The sequence below is a fragment of the Notothenia rossii genome (assembly GCF_949606895.1).
Source record: "Notothenia rossii genome assembly, chromosome: 4".
Classification (NCBI taxonomy): domain Eukaryota; kingdom Metazoa; phylum Chordata; class Actinopteri; order Perciformes; family Nototheniidae; genus Notothenia; species Notothenia rossii.
Genome location: NC_136902.1, coordinates 12,039,360 through 12,059,762, shown reverse-complemented (window position 1 = coordinate 12,059,762; position 20,403 = coordinate 12,039,360). Strand labels below are relative to the sequence as shown.

The 20,403-nt window shown below is 39.8% G+C and overlaps 2 protein-coding genes across 4 annotated transcripts; both read right to left on the bottom strand.

Annotated features, from left to right (window-relative positions):
• Positions 1-2,241: 2,241 nt before the first annotated feature.
• On the bottom strand, positions 2,242-7,868 carry ppdpfb (pancreatic progenitor cell differentiation and proliferation factor b). The gene is made up of 5 exons (XM_079674911.1): positions 7,710-7,868; positions 6,368-6,463; positions 5,432-5,509; positions 3,219-3,312; positions 2,242-2,728 (listed from the first exon to the last, which is right to left on the bottom strand). The coding sequence occupies exons 2-5, from the start codon at positions 6,420-6,422 to the stop codon at positions 2,620-2,622; spliced, it is 336 nt and encodes a 111-aa protein (XP_079531037.1). The 5' UTR covers positions 6,423-6,463; positions 7,710-7,868; the 3' UTR covers positions 2,242-2,619.
• LOC307035511 (uncharacterized protein) lies at positions 7,711-16,255 on the bottom strand. 3 transcript variants are annotated; one of them, XM_079674910.1, is made up of 11 exons: positions 16,193-16,255; positions 15,049-15,272; positions 13,477-14,761; positions 13,169-13,382; positions 11,929-12,513; positions 11,573-11,785; positions 11,187-11,446; positions 10,866-10,991; positions 10,353-10,615; positions 9,877-10,134; positions 7,711-9,785 (listed from the first exon to the last, which is right to left on the bottom strand). In XM_079674910.1, the coding sequence occupies exons 2-11, from the start codon at positions 15,051-15,053 to the stop codon at positions 9,347-9,349; spliced, it is 3,648 nt and encodes a 1,215-aa protein (XP_079531036.1). In that variant the 5' UTR covers positions 15,054-15,272; positions 16,193-16,255; the 3' UTR covers positions 7,711-9,346. The 3 variants fall into 3 exon arrangements, with proteins under 3 accessions (XP_079531036.1, XP_079531034.1, XP_079531035.1); XM_079674908.1 differs by having other exon boundaries at positions 11,187-11,785; XM_079674909.1 differs by lacking the exon at positions 16,193-16,255 and having other exon boundaries at positions 11,187-11,785; positions 15,049-15,343.
• Positions 16,256-20,403: the final 4,148 nt, after the last annotated feature.

The following is a 20,403-nucleotide window of genomic DNA, read 5'->3' as shown; positions in this document are numbered from 1 at the left end:
AGACCGGAGAGTGAATAGGGAACAGCGGGGCTTAAACAAACCCATTTTACAGTCAGATGGGGAAATCGTTGTGTCAGGATTTGTGCTGCACTAATGTCAGCAGGGAGATGTTTCTCCGCATGTCAGGATAACTTGAATAAGTACAGAGATAAAGGGAGGCTGTGGAGTTGTCATTTTGGGTTGGTTTGTGTTTGCTTTCTGCCTTGCCATTTCCCTTAATCAGCCCTAATGAGAGCATGGAGCAGGTGGGTCTTATGTCAAAAGAGTCAGAGGCATACATCTAATGTTAAACCTCACCTAAAACTAGACAACCAAAAAAGAGAACATTTAATGAACAAAAATGTAACTCTCAAACATGAGTTTTCTCATCTTTCCACTAAATCAACAGCTGGAAATAACCATAATGTTCATGCCAAATGGCAGCGAGAAATAATCATACTTTTTAGATAAATACAATTAGAAACACTACAAATAAACTATGCAAAACCTTGCATTCAAAATCTAACTTCAAACAAAAACAGAACATAAAAGTACATTGTGTACTAATGAAAATCTATAATAATACATCATAATGTATTTATCTTGATCTGCAAAGTATCTAATGTAGCGGAGAAAAAAAGTTGTTCAAATTGGCTTCCAAAGTAAAGTAGAAGTAAAAAGTATCATGAAATGAAGGTACTGAATTGAAGGACGGCAGGCAGATTGGTTGATCATGTGGAAAATGAAGGTGGCTGTTACTTGTAGCCCTATTTGAAATTTATATTAAAATGAAATGTTTTAGCTCTATGAAACCTGATGTAGCCTACTTATATGATTCTGTTTCTTCAAGTTTGTATTTTGTTGGTCGAACGTACTTATTGCTTTGGATAAAAGCGTCAGCTAAATGCAATGTAATAAAAAGGCTGTAATGCTAACTAACGTGCTAGCTACTAGCTAGGTAGCTAACTTGATCCAGCCACTCCTGGTCCTACTCCTTTCATCAGACGGGAAGCGAAAGAACGAGCAAGACCCATTGCTGGTATGATTACAACCTGGTAAAAAGCACACAGGCATCTTGTTAAAGTTATCTTATCTTAGCTTAGTTAGCTATCTCTTATATTTAGTGGAGGAAAACAATTATGCCATCAGTTATGACATCACTTGCGCGACTCTGGGATTTGTAGTCTTTCTTGTTGCGTATTTTTCATTATTCTTATATTTCAACAGTTTTACGACAAACTGTGACTCTTTTTACATGGAAATTATTTGTTAAGATTGACAAACATATGAGTAATTCATGGCACAATTCAAACGGGATCGAAAGATAATTTGGTGGAGTTTTGACACGTTTAAATACCATGTTAAATACCCCGCCAGATTGAAAAGGTGCACTCCATTTGAGCAGCAGTGCGGACCGGCGGCGTATGTATGTTGTTGTACTGTTGAGGATATAGTGTTCTTGAGTTTTTACATTTTCTGTTGTATCAACTGTAAAATTAAATAAATACAAAATATAATCAACAAAGTAATCATGTAGCAGGTAGCAATTACAATGATTGCAAACGTTACTAACTCTTCAGCATGAAAGAGATGAACACATGAATGCATTCATCATTAAAATCAAATAATATAATACTTTCAAATGTATACTATTTTAATCCTTTATTTCAGGTATGTTTTATAAGAAATACTGACTGTTTTGTTATTTGGAGAGTGAATGTAGTCATTCCAACATTAACATCAGTCATGTATTTCCTAAACATAAGATTCCCTAGATGTCTAAAAAAATAAACAAGGATGAGAGACATTTGCGAAGCAAACTGGATCTGAAAGTGTAAGCCAACAGGAGCAAGACCCCAGAAGTTGAAACCGGTATGTGCCGGAATGTTTTGTTTTTTCATCCAGAGGCTGCTGGACTCAGTTTCCAGATGTGGTGTGTGTTTAGGCATCGAACAAAAAGTTACACAACCCCAGCCTCTGGGTTCACTGCGAGCACCAGTCTGTTCTCTCTGTGTGTTTACTTTGTTCCTGGAATAGCTCTGTATCGAGTACAAGTGAACCACTACCTGCCAAACACTGACTCTTCTACATACTGGTCCTTATCAGGCCATTTCAACCAACAGCTACGTGGACACCACTTATTATATTTAGGTATAAACAGAGTTCAAATCATGTTCTTAAAAAGGTCAGAGAAAGAGGTTTGTGCTAAAAACGTCTGCTTTGTTGTTGTGTGTGAAAGAACAGAGACGTGAATCCAACACAGAACATTAGGCTGCAAGAGTCTACTTTATTGCATTTGCAATCACAGGGTGACAAAAGTGTAAAATGTTTAACAAAGGCAAGTGATGTGTATGCAACACAGTATTACAAACACAGTACAAATGTAAAAAAAACACAAAAGGAGCTTATCAGTTGCGTCATCGTCTTGTTTTTTTTATTCTTTTCAATTCAGCTTTTTCTTGGTTGTCAATACAAAAACCACACGGTTACAGAAACAGAAGCAGCCTATGTCTACAATGAATTATAATAACAGAAAATAACTAATAATGTTGTGGAACATCCTTCCGTCACCTAGCGTTGGTCATTGGTCCGATTTCCCCCCCCCCCCCCCCCCATCGTGGATCAGAGTGAGCTGCAGGATCAGGAGGAGGTTCCTGCGTCGCTGCGCTCACTCACCTGCCGTTGCATCACCATCTCCCTGGCAACGCAGGTGATCTGACCATTGGTCACTGCACCTTGGACCCTCGCCCTGAGAGACAAAGAGAGATGGAGATATTGTGAAACGCTATTCTTGATTCAGTACAATAGAAAGGGTGTGACTGTATCAGACAGCTAAGGAGTGATTTGTTTACACAGGGACCGGTCTTAGCCTGTAGCCACTTCCAACTGCCAGCCAGGACAGGTATATTTGCTATGTCATGTATAAAGTAAAAGCTGAATACAGCGCAAAGCTCTGCTTTACTGCCAGGTTCTACCAATCCGCCACTTTCGGTATTGGATTGCGAAAACCCACTGCAAATATCATGTCAGGTTTTTTGGTAGCTTTATTTTACAAAATGTACAAATCTGTCTTGGACTCATCTGCAGCTCTAAATTGAAGCTCGACAAAGGTTTAAAAAAAAAAAAACAGCAGCTTTGCATTTTTAGTGAGTGTACAGAGAATGATCAGGATTAAAATAAGCCTAAGGAGCAATGGCAGCATTAGGAGATGAGTCAGCAGTGAGTGTGCGCATACTTACTTCTGCTGTGCCTCCTCAGTCAGTGGAGTCATCCCTGGCTGTTTCCCAAAGAAGAAACTGGACCACCAATGGCCAGAGTCCTGCTTAGGGAGTCCTGTGGAGGCCGATAATAAAGATACAGGTTTATACAGGGAACAAAGTATCTACTGTACATTGAATAAGGTCTTCATTATGAGCTGTACTAGAAATTGTTGCCACTTAATGAGAAAGACTTAAAAAAGGTCCCTATTATACTGTTTTTCATCAATATATTATAGCTTTCAGATATATACAAAACATGTCTCTGAAGTGTTTGGCTCCAAATACCAAACAGATCAATGCAGCATCCCATAATCCCCTCTGTTTCAGCCCTGTTTCAAAAGGGCTGATTCTCTGTCTGTTACTTCAGATGAAAATAAGGAGCCCCTCCCCACGCCCCTCTGAGAGATATTTGGTTAAAAAGAACACAATGGTGCTCTAGGAGGAGATTCAGGTGATAAGGTGGTGGGGGAGGTTACCTTGGTTGCTGATTGGCTAATGGTTACACAAATCAAAAAAATCGTTATGACATCATAAAGTGGCCAAAATCTGATCAGCTCATTTTCAGACAGGTTTTTATATAAATGGATCAGGACAAAAAGTGAGGGGCCTTTGTTCATGAAACTTTCAGAATTGTTTAACGCAGAGGGGACACGTGTTTATGTATAAAATACATGAAAAAGTGGATTTTCTATAATAGGTGACCTTTAACGTATTAAGCGTAAGAATGTAGACTACTGTGTGTGTTTGAGTTGAGTGTGTTTCATCAGCTACACTGAGTCAGTTATGACTCGGGTTTCCCCCTGTCAGCCCTCGTGTTTGGCTCTGTGACAGACTGCGACACCTTGGGTAGTGACTGAACAGCTGAATTTGCACACAGGCAGTTAAAGTTATACTACAACTGCTGTGTGTCATAATGAACTTCTAGGTCAAATTCTCAAAGTGGTGTCACTTAAGGACAAATACTGACTTCCTAATTATACCAAGCAAACCAGGTAAATCCTGTAATCCAGTAGCACGTGTAAACTACTAAGCAATCTAAAATACATCTTTAACTATGTTTTAAAGATGTATACCAATAGAGCTATGATTTCACAGCTAAGGAAAAAAACAGTTTGTAAAACGTACTAAACAAGCAGGAGTTTGTGCACTCCACTCTCCATGTACACACAGACACACATATTTCCCCTTTAACCTACTTTAATTTGCACTGCATGTCGCTGTGTAAAAATATTCCCTGACACCATTAAAAAGCTGACATAGCTATTAAATCAGGCATGGCAACTGAAAACCATGAGCCAGCACTTCTCGGTCAGAGCAGCTGGTTTTTACCTCAAGCTACAATGAGACGCTGAGCCAGAATTAGAGACGAAGATATGAACTGATGCCGAGGGTTATAATGGTGTATAAGGGGGCGAAATAAAACGTGCCTGGTGCAGAGTTATTTTATTAATACTGACATCTGAATCCTATCCAGAACCAATGGGAAATGGGAGATGCAGGGTTTCTAATCCCTTAGTGAAAACGACTTGCTGCTAAATTAGACAAAGCCAGATCAAACCTGAACTAGTTTATGCACGATGACTCAACAATAGCTCTGTGTGGTCTGAGCAACAGCTGACTCAACCTCAGCAATGCTTTGAGACATGCCCTTCCTGCCATGTTACCTGAAGGGTAAGCAGTGTGATGTGGATTGAGTATTGTCACTATAGTTTAAGTTAAGATTGTTGCTCTAACTGCAGATAGATATTCGCTCTGACACATCTGGATCCTAAACAGAGACACACGTCAAGCTGTTCTTTCCAAAACCACAGCCGTTAAAGTGCATCACTCTTTTTTAGGAGTGCATGTGGGAGATGTTGCATAATTTCCTGACTTCATTACTACAAACTGTGAAATTCTTTTGTAGCAGCTGTATGTTGATTCAGAGTATATTTAACCAACGATTGTTGTGTTGGTTTACTGTTAATAAACCAGTTATGTGAAAAGACAGTTGCATACATTATTTAAATCAGCTTGTGAAGAATGTTCTTTGAAAATGTAAATCATGTGATTTACATTTTTTTAAAAAGGAATGAGTTTTAACTTCTCAGGGGTCCAAATTCTGTTTCCACACTGACGCACCCTAAGTTATGCAGGGAAAGCGGTTTCCCTAGCGTTGATACTAAGACATATTCATGGAGAGTAACACACACCTGGATGGTGAGGGATGACCTCTCCACTGTACTCCGAACTGCCGCAAGAGCTGCTACTGGATGTAGAGCCGATTCGCCCTGAAAGAGGAGAGAAAAATAGAGTTTAGCTTAATCACAGGGAGTCAACCAAACTAAAGAAGGTTCAATAATTCCAAATTCATTATCCAAAGATTGCAATGGACGGTTACTTCTTTTTACCCACAGGGAAAACGTAATGTACTTGCATAATATCTAGCCGCTCCCTTAAGAGTGGTGGGGGCGTTCACATGGACACGAAAATTAAAAATCCTCTCGTCGTATAACCGCAACCCGAGGGGCCACTCTATGGTTGTAATGCAAGCTTTGGATTTGATTTACTAAGACAGCTTACAAGTCTATTTGGCACCTAAACCAAACCCATTTATAGAGGCCACCACCATCCCATATTCTGAAGAAAAATATGTGATCTCAAGAAGCTATCCAAGACATTGGGAGACACAGGAAGGGTGTAACCTTGAAATAAAAAACCTACTGCAACTTCCCCTTGAAGCACTAATCAAACTATATCTGGTTTTACATTCAAGCTTGAACGGATCATTACTAAACCAACGCAGGGTGGGACTTTATTTCACTGGCAAGGATAACCCATTAGCTACTCTTAGTGCATGTTCAAACGTGCGTACAAACAATCATTATGACACTAATGCTACAAGTATTAAAAACGTTACTCAGAGAACCAGATTATTGGGCCGAATATACTAGTCATCTTTTAAAAAGAGAAACCCAAGGTGACTCATTAGATCTCAAATGTTAACCCTTTAAAGAGCGGAAGCTAGTAGGAATATAAAGTCGATCTTAGGGAAGGCAGACTCATAGTTAGTCACCAGACAGGAGGAGGGAGTCAGTTGTGAACATCTGCATTGGTGTGATAAGGGAATACAAAATGGAGAGACTCACTTCGATAGTAATCAGTGGTGGCCACGAGAGAACCGCCTGCTGGAATAGATGCCATTCTACTGTAGTTGGTCGCTGTACGCTGTGCTGGATGGAAACCTGGGGAGGACAAACAGTATGATCAACACCAGACAGCAATACATGGAAGAATACCCACAGCCAGAGGTTCAAAACAGGAAGAATGATGGTTTCAAATCACTACATGGGATGCAACTAATTATTATTATTAAGCTATATGTCATTATCTTGTCTAATCATAATTAACCAGTTGTAAAAATAAGGGCTCAACTTAACGTTGTTGTTTTGTGTCTATCCCTTCCTTAATGAATTGAGTAATTGTTAAGTCTATAAACTGCTGGAAAATGATGAATCAGAAAAATGCCTTTTTAATTATTCCAATGTCTCTTTCTGTCCAACCAACTGAACACAATCCATAAGAATTGTGATACATATAAAAACGGTGTATTTTTCTTTATTTTAATCTCTTCTAATGTAATAAACTGTGTGTGTGTGTTTAAGGTAAAGGGACTACATCAACAGGCACATGTTTGTCTGTTTTGCTTGATAAATGACTTCAACATAAAATATCAAAATAGCATTTTGGATATTAGTCAATCGTCAAACACTTAATCAACTGGCGTTAATCCCTTCAGCGCTGACACAAAGGAACATGTAACCCATAAAAAAGAGAATAACATCCCAGAGTCCAGCTGTGATGGATGTAAAAAGAAACAAACAAACCTGAGGCTCCAAACAGTAACATCCACACACATTAAAACAAAATGCACACTAACTGCTCATGTCTGAAGGACATTGTACATCGTTTATATAGATACAGAATTATTTGTTTCTTCCTCGCTAGAACATCACGTTCGCACCTACACTACAATGACGACAGCTCATGTTTTGCAGGGGTCTTGTTTACATTAGACTGTCAATGCAGAAAACCGAAATGTTTACGTATAAAAGCAGAGAATATGAGTGCTTAGTAAAGTCTGTCTTGAAGAGTGTAAATGAACAAAGCAAAAACAGATGGCCCCTGTCTTTCACACTGAGGACATTTTGTCTCGATTCGAAGACAAAAACCAAATCATAACAGTGATGTTGACATTCAAACTGAGGGTCGACACGACGGCAACATCAGTAATAGGACTTTTAGTATGCTATGAATTACAAAAATACGAATACAACGAGTAAATAATACATACATAACATATATATATATATATATTTTTAAACAAAGCAGAGATTCTGCAACAGATCATAACAAACTAGCCTAGAATTGCTAGCTCGCCCACCACCAAAAACAGTGTTACCACCATTTTATAACCGGGGAAACCCTCACCTTTTTAGGAACCCAAACGTTCTTGATGTTCAGTAGCACCCAATTCAACTCAGTCGGCAAGGCTGGGGGAGTAAACGCTAGGCGACGAGGCCCATTTGAAAATAAGTGTTGGTTAAATGTAACCCTCCAAGGTCCGACCAGAGATCAACGGATTGTTGTTGGCATAAACGGTCATCTCGTGCTTTTATAGAGAGCCGGGCGGTGACGCCACATCATGCAGGGGGCGGGGCGTGTTCAATAACTGCCCATGTGTTGCGCAGGGATTGCACCACGAAGTGTACATGTGGTGTACATCCACGCTACACTCAATACTGTAGAAACTTTTAAACACAACAATTCAAAGTATTTTATATTACAACAAAAAAAGCCCCAGTGGTGGAATATAGGGTTCATTTACTCAGGTATATTAAAGATTCAAAGGCTTTATATTGTCATATTCACAGTAGCTACAGTGTAGATATTGACATGCACATCTTAAGAGCTAGGATCCTTCAACAATGCAACATAAGTATAAATAACAAATAATGAATAAATGAAATATAGTAGAAGTAAGTAGAGTAGAACAGACCAGAAATTGAACAAAATAGTTGCAAGTGAGCAATGTGCAGTAATAAGTAAGCTATATACATGTAAAATATATTAATATGAGTTAAAAACAGAATGTTAAATTAATTACTGTACTGAACTTGGTACAAATGTTCAGTACTAATCATTTTAATCGTATCGTTACTTTATGTGGCTTACTTCTTGTCATTTATGGTTTTCTTTATTTTTTCAATTTGAATGTACTTATTTATTTCCTCAATAGGCTCATTTGTATTTAATCTCTTTACTCACTTTAAAAAATGAAACTTGCATTTTCCTGTGGGGATTAATAAAGGTCTATTTTATAATATTTGTAGCCTTTATTTTTATAATATTTGTAGCATACCTCATTGGAGTGTTTGTTGTTTTTGTTAAAGGATAGGGGTTATAGGGTGAAGATCAAAAAGAAGATTCATTTCAGTGACTTTTAATTAAAGTGTGACTGATACTGTCACTGAGTAGTATAGTAGTATATCACTAACCACAGTGAGCATGACCCAGAGAAAGCACACACCGTAATAAGAGCTCCCTCTGGTGGTAAAATCTACGAAATGCAACTAATTTAAAATGTAATACAGCAGATTGAAGGACGCATACACGTGTCATGTTGTTTGCAAATTCATGTTTACAATCATCTTTTGTCAGTTTCAAGTTTCAGCACATAAAATAATAGATAATAGGTTTCAGGCACCCACTAACATGCGAAATATTTACAATATGAATATCGGCTATCTGTACCCAATAACCAAACAAAACGTAAAATTTACATTTGTTGATTTTCACGTCTACACTATGAAATCATACTTATCTGTCTTTTTGTATTGTAGAAATGATTTGCAACACTTCGACCTAACAGTATCTGGTCAAAGTAAAGCCAAAATGATGTTCGTTGTCGGCAGGATTCGAACCTGCGCGGGGAGACCCCAATGGATTTCTAGTCCATCGCCTTAACCACTCGGCCACGACAACTGATGGTTGTGTGGGTTGAATGAGACTTTTTGAAATCTCGCGATACTGGCAAAGGTCAAAAGTCAGTTAGGGTGCGTTTGTATTTAATCGGTGCGCCGAAGTATGGAGGACGGAAAATGAAATGATGAGGCAGGAGTTAGTGCTGGAGGCATGGGGTACTGCCATGAGGCAGGAGTTAGTGCTGGAGGTATGGGGTACTGCCATGAGGCATGATATGGTGCTGGAGGCATTGGGTACTGCCAAAATGCAGGAGATGGGGCTTGTGGAAGGTGACCCTGCGTGTGCGTGGATGAAGCAGAAGAACCTGAGTCAGCTCTGGCACTGCGGCGCTGGCGTATCAATGCGTCACCCTCCCTATTGTCAGGCTCCTGGATTTCCAGGCTAACATGTCCGTGCCTCACAGGTTCAGTAGGGAGCTCCCTCGGTAATGGCAAGGAATCCTCAGGTGCCGTTGCCTTTTCGGGGAGCTGCACTCCTTGGAGCAATGAGTCCCGACCGGTTCTTTTTTGTCTTTCTTGAAACCTAGAAAGAAATACAACATATTGAGAATTGTATACAAAGTGAATCCATCTAAAGTGCAGCTGTTAAAGAGAATGTAGCCAAAATATCTTACCAACAAGACACAGTGGTGTTGTTTATAGTAACAAACACCAAGTCGGTCTGCTCCTGTATGACGAGGCTGTCTTCCAGCAGTTGTTTAATGTGGACGTATGATTTCACCATAGAGTGTGGAATAGGCAAGGTTTTACCCTTGCTGTCTTTGGGTCGGTTTCTTGCCAGCTCAAACTCCTTCAAAAGCTTGAGTGAAACACATTCACATATGCGGTTGGCATCAGGTCTCAGAGTAGCCTGAACATGGGTCATGAATAGTCTGTGAAGGAGAAAGAAGATTTATAAATATTATATGGATATACAGTACAACCCCACTTCACAAATGGACTATACCAGTTCATTTGTCTGAATCCATTACTAAGAGTCTAAAATGCTGTGAGGGTTAGACGTACAAAACAGCTACTTACTACTCTCAATAATGACAATTAAGATATATGTGAATGATGTAATGTGTGCATCCACTATAGGTCAGTTCACCTTTCAGCTGCTTGTTGGCCTGGCGCAGAGCCACTTTGTTTCCTGGAAGCTCTCCATGGTCCAGGCAAGGTCCTTTTTTTGGACTTCAGGCTAGAGGTTGTGGGTTGCTTATCCATTTGATGTAGCTTTGAATACAGCCTCACAATCTCATCCCTCTCGCCTACTGATAATGCCGTTATTGTTCTATTAAGTAGAACAAGATACTTGGCCAAGTCATCCACAGCCTCCCATCCCTCAACACCTCGAGAATCATAGCGGGTATTCTGAAAAATTAACAACCATTGACAAATGATTAATAAATGGTCACATGACCTGAGCCGATGTCCTGGGCGCAGAGACGTTTTTGTCAGAAGTACACATCTGACAGGACTGTGAGACATCACCGTGCTATAAGCACACAACACCAATTGACTATTTGAGACTTAATGAAACAAGTTATTCATAGCATGTGCGGAGCAATAATGAATCCTGAAGAATTTAAAAACAATGTGATTTTACCATTGGTCAGAATACCTGAGAGGTTGTGTAAGTGGACGCGTCGGGTGAGTCAGCAGGAAGAGAAATACTCTGAGTGGATTCAGGCTGGGGCTCTTCAGGTGGGCTCTCAGCTGCATCACTTTGGGGGGATAGTGCCAACGACTGTACAGCCGTACCGGCCATGAGAGACAAACAGTTGAGTAAAAATATCCTTGAAATTGATATTGCCATAAAAATGTATCTAAATGCATGCAACACAAAAAGACAAATGTAACCTATGCGATAAAAACATCATTCAAAGCATGTATGTTCTTCTAGAATTCATATGCCAGGGCAATAAAAGAATAATCAGATTACCTGAGATGATGTGTGAGGTGATGTGTTGTGAGATACAGGGAGCAGAAAAGCACCGCGGGGTGCTGAAGTGTCCACTTCCGAGGGGCGCTGACTGAGGATCTCCACTGCATCACTAATTGTGATGTCAAGGCACTCCTCCTCCTCCTGAACTTCAACCTGGCGGTCTGGAACAATGGTGCCACGTTCACTGTCCTGTTGTGGACCCAGCAGATCTCCTCTGTCAGACTGAGCCAGCAGATACTCCACAGCAATACGCTCACCTGCCATAAAATAAATTATGAAAAAGAAAATGTTTAAATTTGGAGGAATAGACAAGTTGCTACTAGAAAGAACAAGAACAGAAAGGCCTAGTTGCAGTGAAAACGGGGTGTCCTGAAGTGACTTACCAGTGGGTTTCCCAGGGGGGATGAATTCTGGTAGTAGGGCACAACCAAGAAATCGCTGGCTGAGGGCATTTAGATGAGTCTTCAGTCGGACATCGTAGATCCTGGTTTGTGAAGCACCACTCACATGAACAGCTGCATGGGCTCGATTCATGTTCCATCTGGAACTCCCTTCAAGCATGTACATTTGCGTGTGCATCGCATTAGATCTCCAGCCTTAAAAAAAGGAAAACATTTTAAATATAATTTGCATTTACGAAGCGATGATACACTTTTCCCCATGTGTGCAATGTATCATACACTTGAGACTGTTTTTATGACAATTCAAAAGCAGAATTTTTTATATATATTATTTTTACCCGGGATGAAGGTGTTCTGATGCCGATGGAAGCTCTCCACAGAAGAGGAACCTCTGCCACATCTTAGGACATCCAGAACCTTACTGCCCTTTTGTAGACCTGATCCGACTTTGGTGTACAGTTCCACACCAGGGGGATCCTGAATGCATGGCAAATGTTTTTGTTGAACCTCCCACACACGTGTCATGCTCTCAGGATTGATAAGCCTCAAGCCTGATGTGTCAGTGAGCTCCCACATTGAGTTGAGCAAATCCTGGATGAGGGCACGGCTTTCCTCTTTCCCACGAGTTCTCCTCCTGCAGTGTTTCGCCAGTTCGCTGGAGCTGATGTTGGCCAGAACTTGCGCTTCTGAAGGAGTCTGACCAGCATGTAGTTTCTTGAGCTCTGAAGTCTTTGCTTCTTTCAGATGGCCGATGTCATCCTTGTCCCACTCAAAAATGTAGCTCGACATTTTGGAACAGAAAGTGCCGTACAGGGGATGGTGTTCTGTAGTGAGACCAGTTGTGAATCGCCTCATGAAGTGGAAAATATCTAATTGAACCTGTGTTTTCCAAGGTCGAAACCAAACTTGAACCGGGGTTAAACCTGTGCAAAGAAAAAATCAAGGTGTGAATGTAAGCATGTTATTAAAATACAAATGTAAACGTAACTGATGAGGGAAGACCAGGTAAGTAGTTGAATGAGCAGAATGTCAGGTGTAAAAGCAGGAGAGCATCTGGTGGAAAGGCAGGGAATGGCAATTGATGGTTTAGAAGAAGTGGGAATGTCATCGTGGAAAGACCCTTCTTATTTGTGCCTCCTCGTTTCATCCAGGACACACACCTTAATATATGAATGTGTGTGTCCTGTGTAAAATAATAATAATAATACAAATGTTGGCAATATATAATTTTCACCTTATGCCACGTTGCAGTTTGAATACAAAATAAACAATATACATAAATAAAATACACATATGATGCTGCATCAAATATAATTTTAAATGGTTTAAAAAGATGTCTCTTTTTTTGAATGCCTTTTGCACTGAATCCTCTCTCCTTATGTCTCTCCCTTAGATTTGAGGCAAGGGAAGTGGGGAAAGAAATCAAAGATGTACAATCTTAGACTGGTGGTATTCATATAGAATGAAGTACCTTATTCTAAACAAGAAGAGTCTTAGGTTTACACATTTGTAAAGGTTTTCATTTTGTCCGTGCAATAAATAACACAATGATACACAAACAGTCAAACCGCCTAATACCTGTGTCGTTGCAGCAATCTCGGTCCACATATATAACTTCTGGCTCTGGCTCCCCAGCATCTTGGTAGCGCTTGACGATGCCTTGGCACAAGCCCTCTAGACCAGCTCCCTCACCAGTGGTTAGGACACAGTTCAGAACCTCGCCACATTCATTACTGACGTTTGTCATCCATGTGGCCGTGTCTGCAATGGCCCCGGCAAGTTTCTTAGTGATCTATAAAACATGTAAATCCAATATAAATACATAATCAAGTGTAACTCATGACAATGAATTCAAACATAGAACATTAACAAATATTTTTCTGCACCTTCTTTGTGGAGTCCAGTTTTAAGATCCGGCCATATGTGGATGTGATTATACCCTTCATCTCCTCCAGATGACCCAGGATCTCATTGGCATGGACCGTCTCAAACCACTGTGCTAGAGGTAGGGGGCTGAAGCGCGGTGGACTCATATAGACTGCTACATCAGATTGAGTCACTGTGCTCCTCTTTTTGTGGAGCTCACAGTCAGCCAAGTACTCTATTGTATGCCTTGCCCACTCCTCGCTGTGGACTTCCTCCAGTGCTTGCTGCAGGTAGCTGGAGCTGTTCCCTACAGTCCGAGGTTTAAGCATGGTCACACACTTCCTGTCCAGAGCCAGCTGTGCTGTGAGAACTGCAGGAAACCTGTTCCTGTGAGCAGGATCTAACTGAACCAATAAATCCGCACTCCAAGGACACACAGGGATCGTGCACTGACTGCACCGAGGATAGTCACCGCCGACCAAGTAGTACCGTGAATCAAGGTCGATGACTTCCCGTACCTTAGGGTATATCCCTGAGTGATGCATCTTCCTACCGCACTGAGCGCACTTCAGTGGAATACCCCACATCCTCATCGGTGCCCACAGAAACATCCGCTGCCTGTAGTAGTTCATGGGTTCAGGTGGAGCAGTTGTAAGTTTTGGTGGATTTGGGGGATGGAACCAGTTCTGGGAGAACTGTTGCCTAAGCTGTCCTGTGGGCTCGTAGAGACACGTGGCAATCCACTCCTGGTCGGCTGGTTTGATGACCTGCTTGAACTGGTTGGGGAGAAACCTCACCCAATTCACCTCGGGCGGCCTCAGATGAACGAGAGATGGAGATGTGTGAAAAAGAGGAGAAGGAGGAGGTTGTGGCTGTTGCGGTATAGGAGTCTGTTGTGTTGGTGGTGCAGAGGTGTGTTGTGGTGGCTGTTGTTTTTCACTCCTGCTGGTGCTCGAAAGATGGCAATCCTCAATGTGTTTGAGTAGCTCCATTGCACCCCTGGTCTTCTGTCCACACTGCTCACAACACTGCTCTGCGTGAAAGTCAGCCAAATGCTCAAAAAAGTCTTCAGCACAAATATCCATACTACAGAGAGAGTAGTTGATATGAGTGCTTGAACTGGTCTGTGTGGCGGTGACAGCTGGAGGGCATGATGCACCTGCACTGCTCTGTGTGGCGGTGACAGCTGGAGGGCATGATGCACCTGCACTGCTCTGTGTGGCGGGGACACTGCTGTGTCCCTGAACTTGAGCTGCATGCTGCCTCCAAGTTCTGACTTCCTGATGCAGCTGCCTGATCACCTGACTAAAAGTAATCAAAGTCAACTTTATTGTCAATCTTCTGCTTGTATGCAATCCCGAGGGAGTACATATACATGTGTGTATGACTTAATAAATCTGAGTGAATATACATTTTGAATGTTATTGTTAACAAGGGTAAAGCGATTCAAGCATAGCTAGGGACATAATTGCAAACAATGCATTTTCCTGTGCAGACACCTAAAAGTGAATACACATTGGCTTATGGCAACAATCGTCCGTGCAGGATTAACTTAAATTGAATTATCTAACTTAAATATAACCATCACTCACCACATGATATCCACATTTGCAGAGGATTCTTCTGCCGAAGATATCAATGTACCGGACTTGGAGGTTGAATATAGGTGTCAAAGGACAGGCGTCAATACGCTGAATGACAGACTTCCATTTCTTGGCCTTCGGTCTCTTTCCCGTGCTGAACCGGTGCTTCCCCTGGGCATACTGGTGCATGATACCAGCCCAACAACCGTCGGGTTTACCTGTCTTCGTCATCACTGAAATATCAAGGAAAATGTCAGTTGGTGAAATTAGATAAATATACAAAGAAAAGGATATATACTGTAAACATGACATTGTATTGTCATTGATTTGTTCTACTTAGCAGTATGTAATTAAATAAGCGCCAGCAACATTTAGCAGCAGCAGCAATATTAATTGAAGAACACAGTGATGCATCAATAATTATTATGCAGCAGCAGCAGCAATATTAATTGAAGAACACAGTAATGCATTAATAATTATTATGAAGTGTTATAATATGTATTAAGCATATGAGAATGTAAATGCAGTACCTTTAGCTGTGATTATATTACTTTAACTGAATTAAAAATATCTGAGCAGTTCTTTTCTCCACCAAGACAATACAATATTAGTTATACTAGTGCAATATCGCAAATGTGCTGTAGGTGGGACAGATATTAACAGTATGCCACTTTTTCACTGTAGCACTAACGTTATAGGCTATATAACGGCATTTTATTATTAAGTCCGCACACTTCTAAAATAACCGTACAGTTACAGCGAGCAAATCCACGGTTACTACCACACAACATTTACTGCTATTTTGACCCAGAAAGAGTTCAACTTTGAACTATGTGTAATCAATAATATCTTCCGCTATGTCGGGTGTCATTTATAGTAAACCAACCTCGGTCATAATTATTGTAGCATAGAAGGGCTACAATAATTATGACCGAGGTTCGTTTACTATAAATGTCATACAGATATAAAACGCTACAGCGTTAGCATGAGCTAACTTTAACAACGGGAGCTAACTTTAACAACGGGACGGATGCCCGATGCGGCGAATCTCAGAATAAACACGGTGACAACTATTACAAATTACTTTCCCCGGATGAAAATATCATGGCCAGCTAGTATTATCGTGTAATTAATACAAGTTCATTGTTATTACCTGTTTTTCTTTTCTTCGTCTTCTTCTTTTGGAGATGGAGAGAGGGAGGAGGTGCGAACCTTTTGCCCCATGTCACGTGTTGGGGTAGCTGCCCTGCCATTGGGTGTAGGTTAGGACCTGTTAGGACCTGGGTCGGACCTTCGTTCGGAACTGTTCGGAACTGTTAGGAACTGTTAGGAACTGTTAGGAATTTTGGCAGTCCAACCGGCGGAGGTGGCGGCCACGACAACTGATGGTCGTGTGGGTTGAATGAGACTTTTTGAAATCTCGTGATACTGGCAAAGGTCAAAAGTCAGTTAGGGTGCGTTTGTATTTAATCGGTGCGCCGAAGTATGGAGGACGGAAAATGAAATAAGTATAAATAAATAAATGCATAAATAAATATATGAATAAAAACAGGAATAAATAAATAAGGCAATAAATAAATGGATGAATAAATAAATGTATAAATAAATAAATGTGGAAATAAATACATGAACTAATAAATAAATGCATAAATAAATATGGAAAAAAATAAATGAATGTATAAATAAATACATAAAAGTTGAGAATAAAACAAAATACACATTATTATAAATCGTTAATGTATTTCTACATTTTCTTTCACTTACATTTATTGATTTATGTATTTCTGTGTCCGTATGCTAATGAGGTAGGCGGTCCCAACCCATCTCCTTACACTTCCCCTGGTGGTTTTTTCTTTCAATCAATCAATCAATCAATCAATCAATCAATGTTTATTTATACAGCCCAATATCATAAATGTTACATTTGTCTCAGTGGACTTCACAGTTTGTACAGAATATCAGTATGACAATACGAAACCCTCTGTCCTTAGACCCTCACATCGTACAAGGAAAAACTTCCGGAGAAAACCCCACAGTTTAAAGGGGAAAATGGGAGAAACCTCAGGGAGAGCAACAGAGGGGGGGGGGGATCCCTCTCCCAGGACGGACAGACGTGCACATACAGTAGATGCCGTGTGTAAATTGAAAAGATAATACATTTACAACATGGGTAGTCCAAATGTTTGGAAATGCACGTGTCTATAATAAGAAGATGAATCCACGAGGATGTCGACAATCCTGTGGGATACCCTAATAACATCTGTTTAAGGTATAAAGGCTTTTACATCAAGGATTTGTTTTAAATGTATTTCATTCTTATTTTCATTTATTTATGTTTTTATTTTGAGTAATAGTTTTTTTCATATTAAATATCTTGATATTTTTATTTTCAAGTTATTTTTTATGATTGTATTGTGTATTATATTATTAGTTTATTTATTTCATTATCATTTTATTTTATTATTTCAATTATTATTGTATTATTATTTTATTATTATAAATCAGATAATAGACAGAATGTGTTAAATTGTATAAAATGTACAAGTAAACACATTTTGTCAATGAAAGTGACAGACTGGGCCTGGGTCCTCTTCCATCTGGCCTGGTCCTCATCGCGAGTAAAGACCATGGTAAAGACCTCTCTACCTCAGTCCTCTGGCCAAACCACCACACACGGACTTCCATCACGCTGAGGTTGCTTTTACAGTCTCTGCAGCTCTCCGGGCTCCACGCTGTCTCAATTGAACCACACTGTGACTATAAGAAGGGAAACATTTGTTTAATAAATGCTTTAGAGTTTAGACCAGGTGTGTCCAAACTATGGCCTGGCCCGCGGACCAATTTGAAACGTAAAGAAGTATAATGAAATATGGCCCACAAATAAAACTTGTGCTTGTCTTATATTGTACTTCTGAAATATATATGTAAAGAAAAAAAACCCAATAACTTAATTACATAACAAGCTTGAAATAGACCCTTCATATTTCCCCTTTTTATAAGCAGTCTGAGGCTTTTGTTCCTCTTAGGCCCCACGGACCTGGTTCTGGGCCCGAAATCGCGTCATTTGCAGGAAACAACATCTAAGGAACCTTAATATTTAATAAACTATGAATATTTTATATCCATACAACGGGAAAAAACTGATCTTTTTCATTTTTTTTTCTCAAAAAACACACACAATGCTAACAGTGAGCCTCTGAATTAGCCCCGAGCGAAAAATGCTAACCTATTACTGCACCGAAAATTACTCCTAGCCCCCTTATTACTTATCCTGGCTGCACATCCAACACATCGTTTATGATCGTAAAGACACATAATCTAACGGTGCCCACCTCAACACTGAAAGATACAAACTCGCGACGTTATCAACAAAAACGTGCATCAAAACAAGTGGCGCTAGGTAGCCCACAATGCTAACATGGCTTACCTTCGTCTTTGTCTGGTCTAAACTGGTCTTCAATGGCATTAAAACGATAACAACGATGATGTAGTTAATTCATAGGTTAATATCCAATGTGGCTGTGTCCCCGTTGAAATGTTTTGATAATCTATAAGCAATAAAACTGCAATTCCGTTTTAAAAAAGTAGAGCAGGCCATTCCTACGCTCTGAAGCTTCATTGAATATGCGAAGACGCCATCTTATTTTTTTAACATGAGTGTGCGGGACGATTTCCCTTTGATTCTATTGGCTCTAACGGTCAGAAAGAGATGTCACATGTCAAAATCGAAGAAGGGGGGCCATAGATATGGAAAATCCACCCAAATGGCCCCAGAAGAGTTTTTTTTTGCTAAATCTGTCAAAAAAGGTCAAATATCACTTGTTTTGCATCAATCTTGATACAGGGTACTTACTATATGTTGTACTTTGGATTCCTAAAGCTTTTAGTCTACTAACCCATCATCCAAGGTTAGTTTTCACTATAAGTACAACATATTTTTTGGACGGACACTATAATTTACAGTTTTTTACCATGTTCAATCTGAATTTTCTTTAAAATAAAAAACATCTATATTGATTCTGACTTATCTACATCCAACTCACAGGTTTATCATTACTTTGAGAAAAAAAGATTATTAATTTAACCCTTTTAGAAGGAAAGATATGGTCATTTGTTCTGGGAATGTCATTTTCGAGCCTGAAACCTGAAAAACAGGCTTGGGGCTTAAGAGGTTGGAATGAGCTGCCAACAGAATAAATGAAGCCCTCTGGAGAGCTGTATAGGCTGTTGTGTTTCTTAAAGCATTTTCAAGTATTAGGAATAATTTACATTTGATTGATTTTGCTAATTTATAACTCACTTTATGAGGCAGTACCTCTACTAAGAGGGGGCCCAGACATTTGTATGTTTTTCTGTATGTGGCCCTCAGTGAAAACAGTTTGGAAACCCCTGCTTTAGACAATAAATACAATAATCAGTGAACTGTTAAAAGTGTCTCAGTTCTTTTCGATTGACAATATTATTATTGTATTCCTAATATTTCATGTATGAAGGTTTCATTTAAAAGAAGAAGAGGCACCTTAAAATAAAGATTGGTCTTTCGGTACATTTTGTAAATGTTTGTTTTGATTTGTGTGGCTAAAGTCAAAGGTTGGTACTCCTTCCTCCTCCTTCCCATGGGGCCATGCATTTTGGGTAAGATCAAGTTAAGAAGATAGGCAATTTTGAGTGCAAAGGAATAATGATTTAACGAGAATCCAGGGGGGAAATGTTGGTTACCATTAGCATCACAAACTACACATATAGTGATCCGTTCAAAACCAAAGAGATCAGTGAATCCAAACAATATATTTTTCCAAAGTAATGTTGGGTTGAATTTCTTAATTAAAAACACATCGAGGCAGTTCACTCCAGACTGACTTTGTGCATCCAGCTGGTGCTAAATCAATTTATGTTCACACGTCTTGGTTTGTGTCATTATTAAAAAGTCACATGAAGAAGCGCTGTCATCCTTCCCTGGTGGTCTAGTGGTTAGGATTCGGCGCTCTCACCGCCGCGGCCCGGGTTCGATTCCCGGTCAGGGAACTACTCTTTTTATCTCGTGTTTAACTTACCATTTGTCAAGTATTGAACAATACTGTATTACAAATTTGAAGTAATGTTACATGGATAAGGCTTTGCATGATTTACTAATGTCTCCTAACATACAGTTTTGATTTAAACCCACCAAGCAAAGGCATAATGCACAAACTATATATTTTAATATAATCATTCTTGTATCATCATAACTCAAGGTACGACTTGAACACGATCTAGCAAAAGTGTGATAACGTAGTAAAAACTCTTCTAATGCAAATTAATGAATGCAACTTTGTGCCAATTGTTGCATTTTTAGGTAAAGCGGTGTACAATTGGCCACTGCAT

What these genes read in the sequence shown, in the direction of transcription:
- ppdpfb (XM_079674911.1), bottom strand. Translation starts at nt 6,422, where the DNA reads ATGGCATCTATTCCAGCAGGCGGTTCTCTCGTGGCCACCACTGATTAC. An exon ending in GGTCATCCCTCACCATCCAG is followed by an intron (nt 3,313 to 5,431) that starts GTGTGTGTTACT and finishes CGGCCTCCACAG; the next exon opens with GACTCCCTAAGCAGGACTCT. An exon ending in ACTGAGGAGGCACAGCAGAA is followed by an intron (nt 2,729 to 3,218) that starts GTAAGTATGCGC and finishes TTTGTCTCTCAG; the next exon opens with GGCGAGGGTCCAAGGTGCAG.
- LOC307035511 (XM_079674908.1), bottom strand. An exon ending in AACTGGACTCCACAAAGAAG is followed by an intron (nt 13,383 to 13,476) that starts GTGCAGAAAAAT and finishes CATGTTTTATAG; the next exon opens with ATCACTAAGAAACTTGCCGG. An exon ending in CCACTTACACAACCTCTCAG is followed by an intron (nt 10,616 to 10,865) that starts GTATTCTGACCA and finishes TTAATTTTTCAG; the next exon opens with AATACCCGCTATGATTCTCG.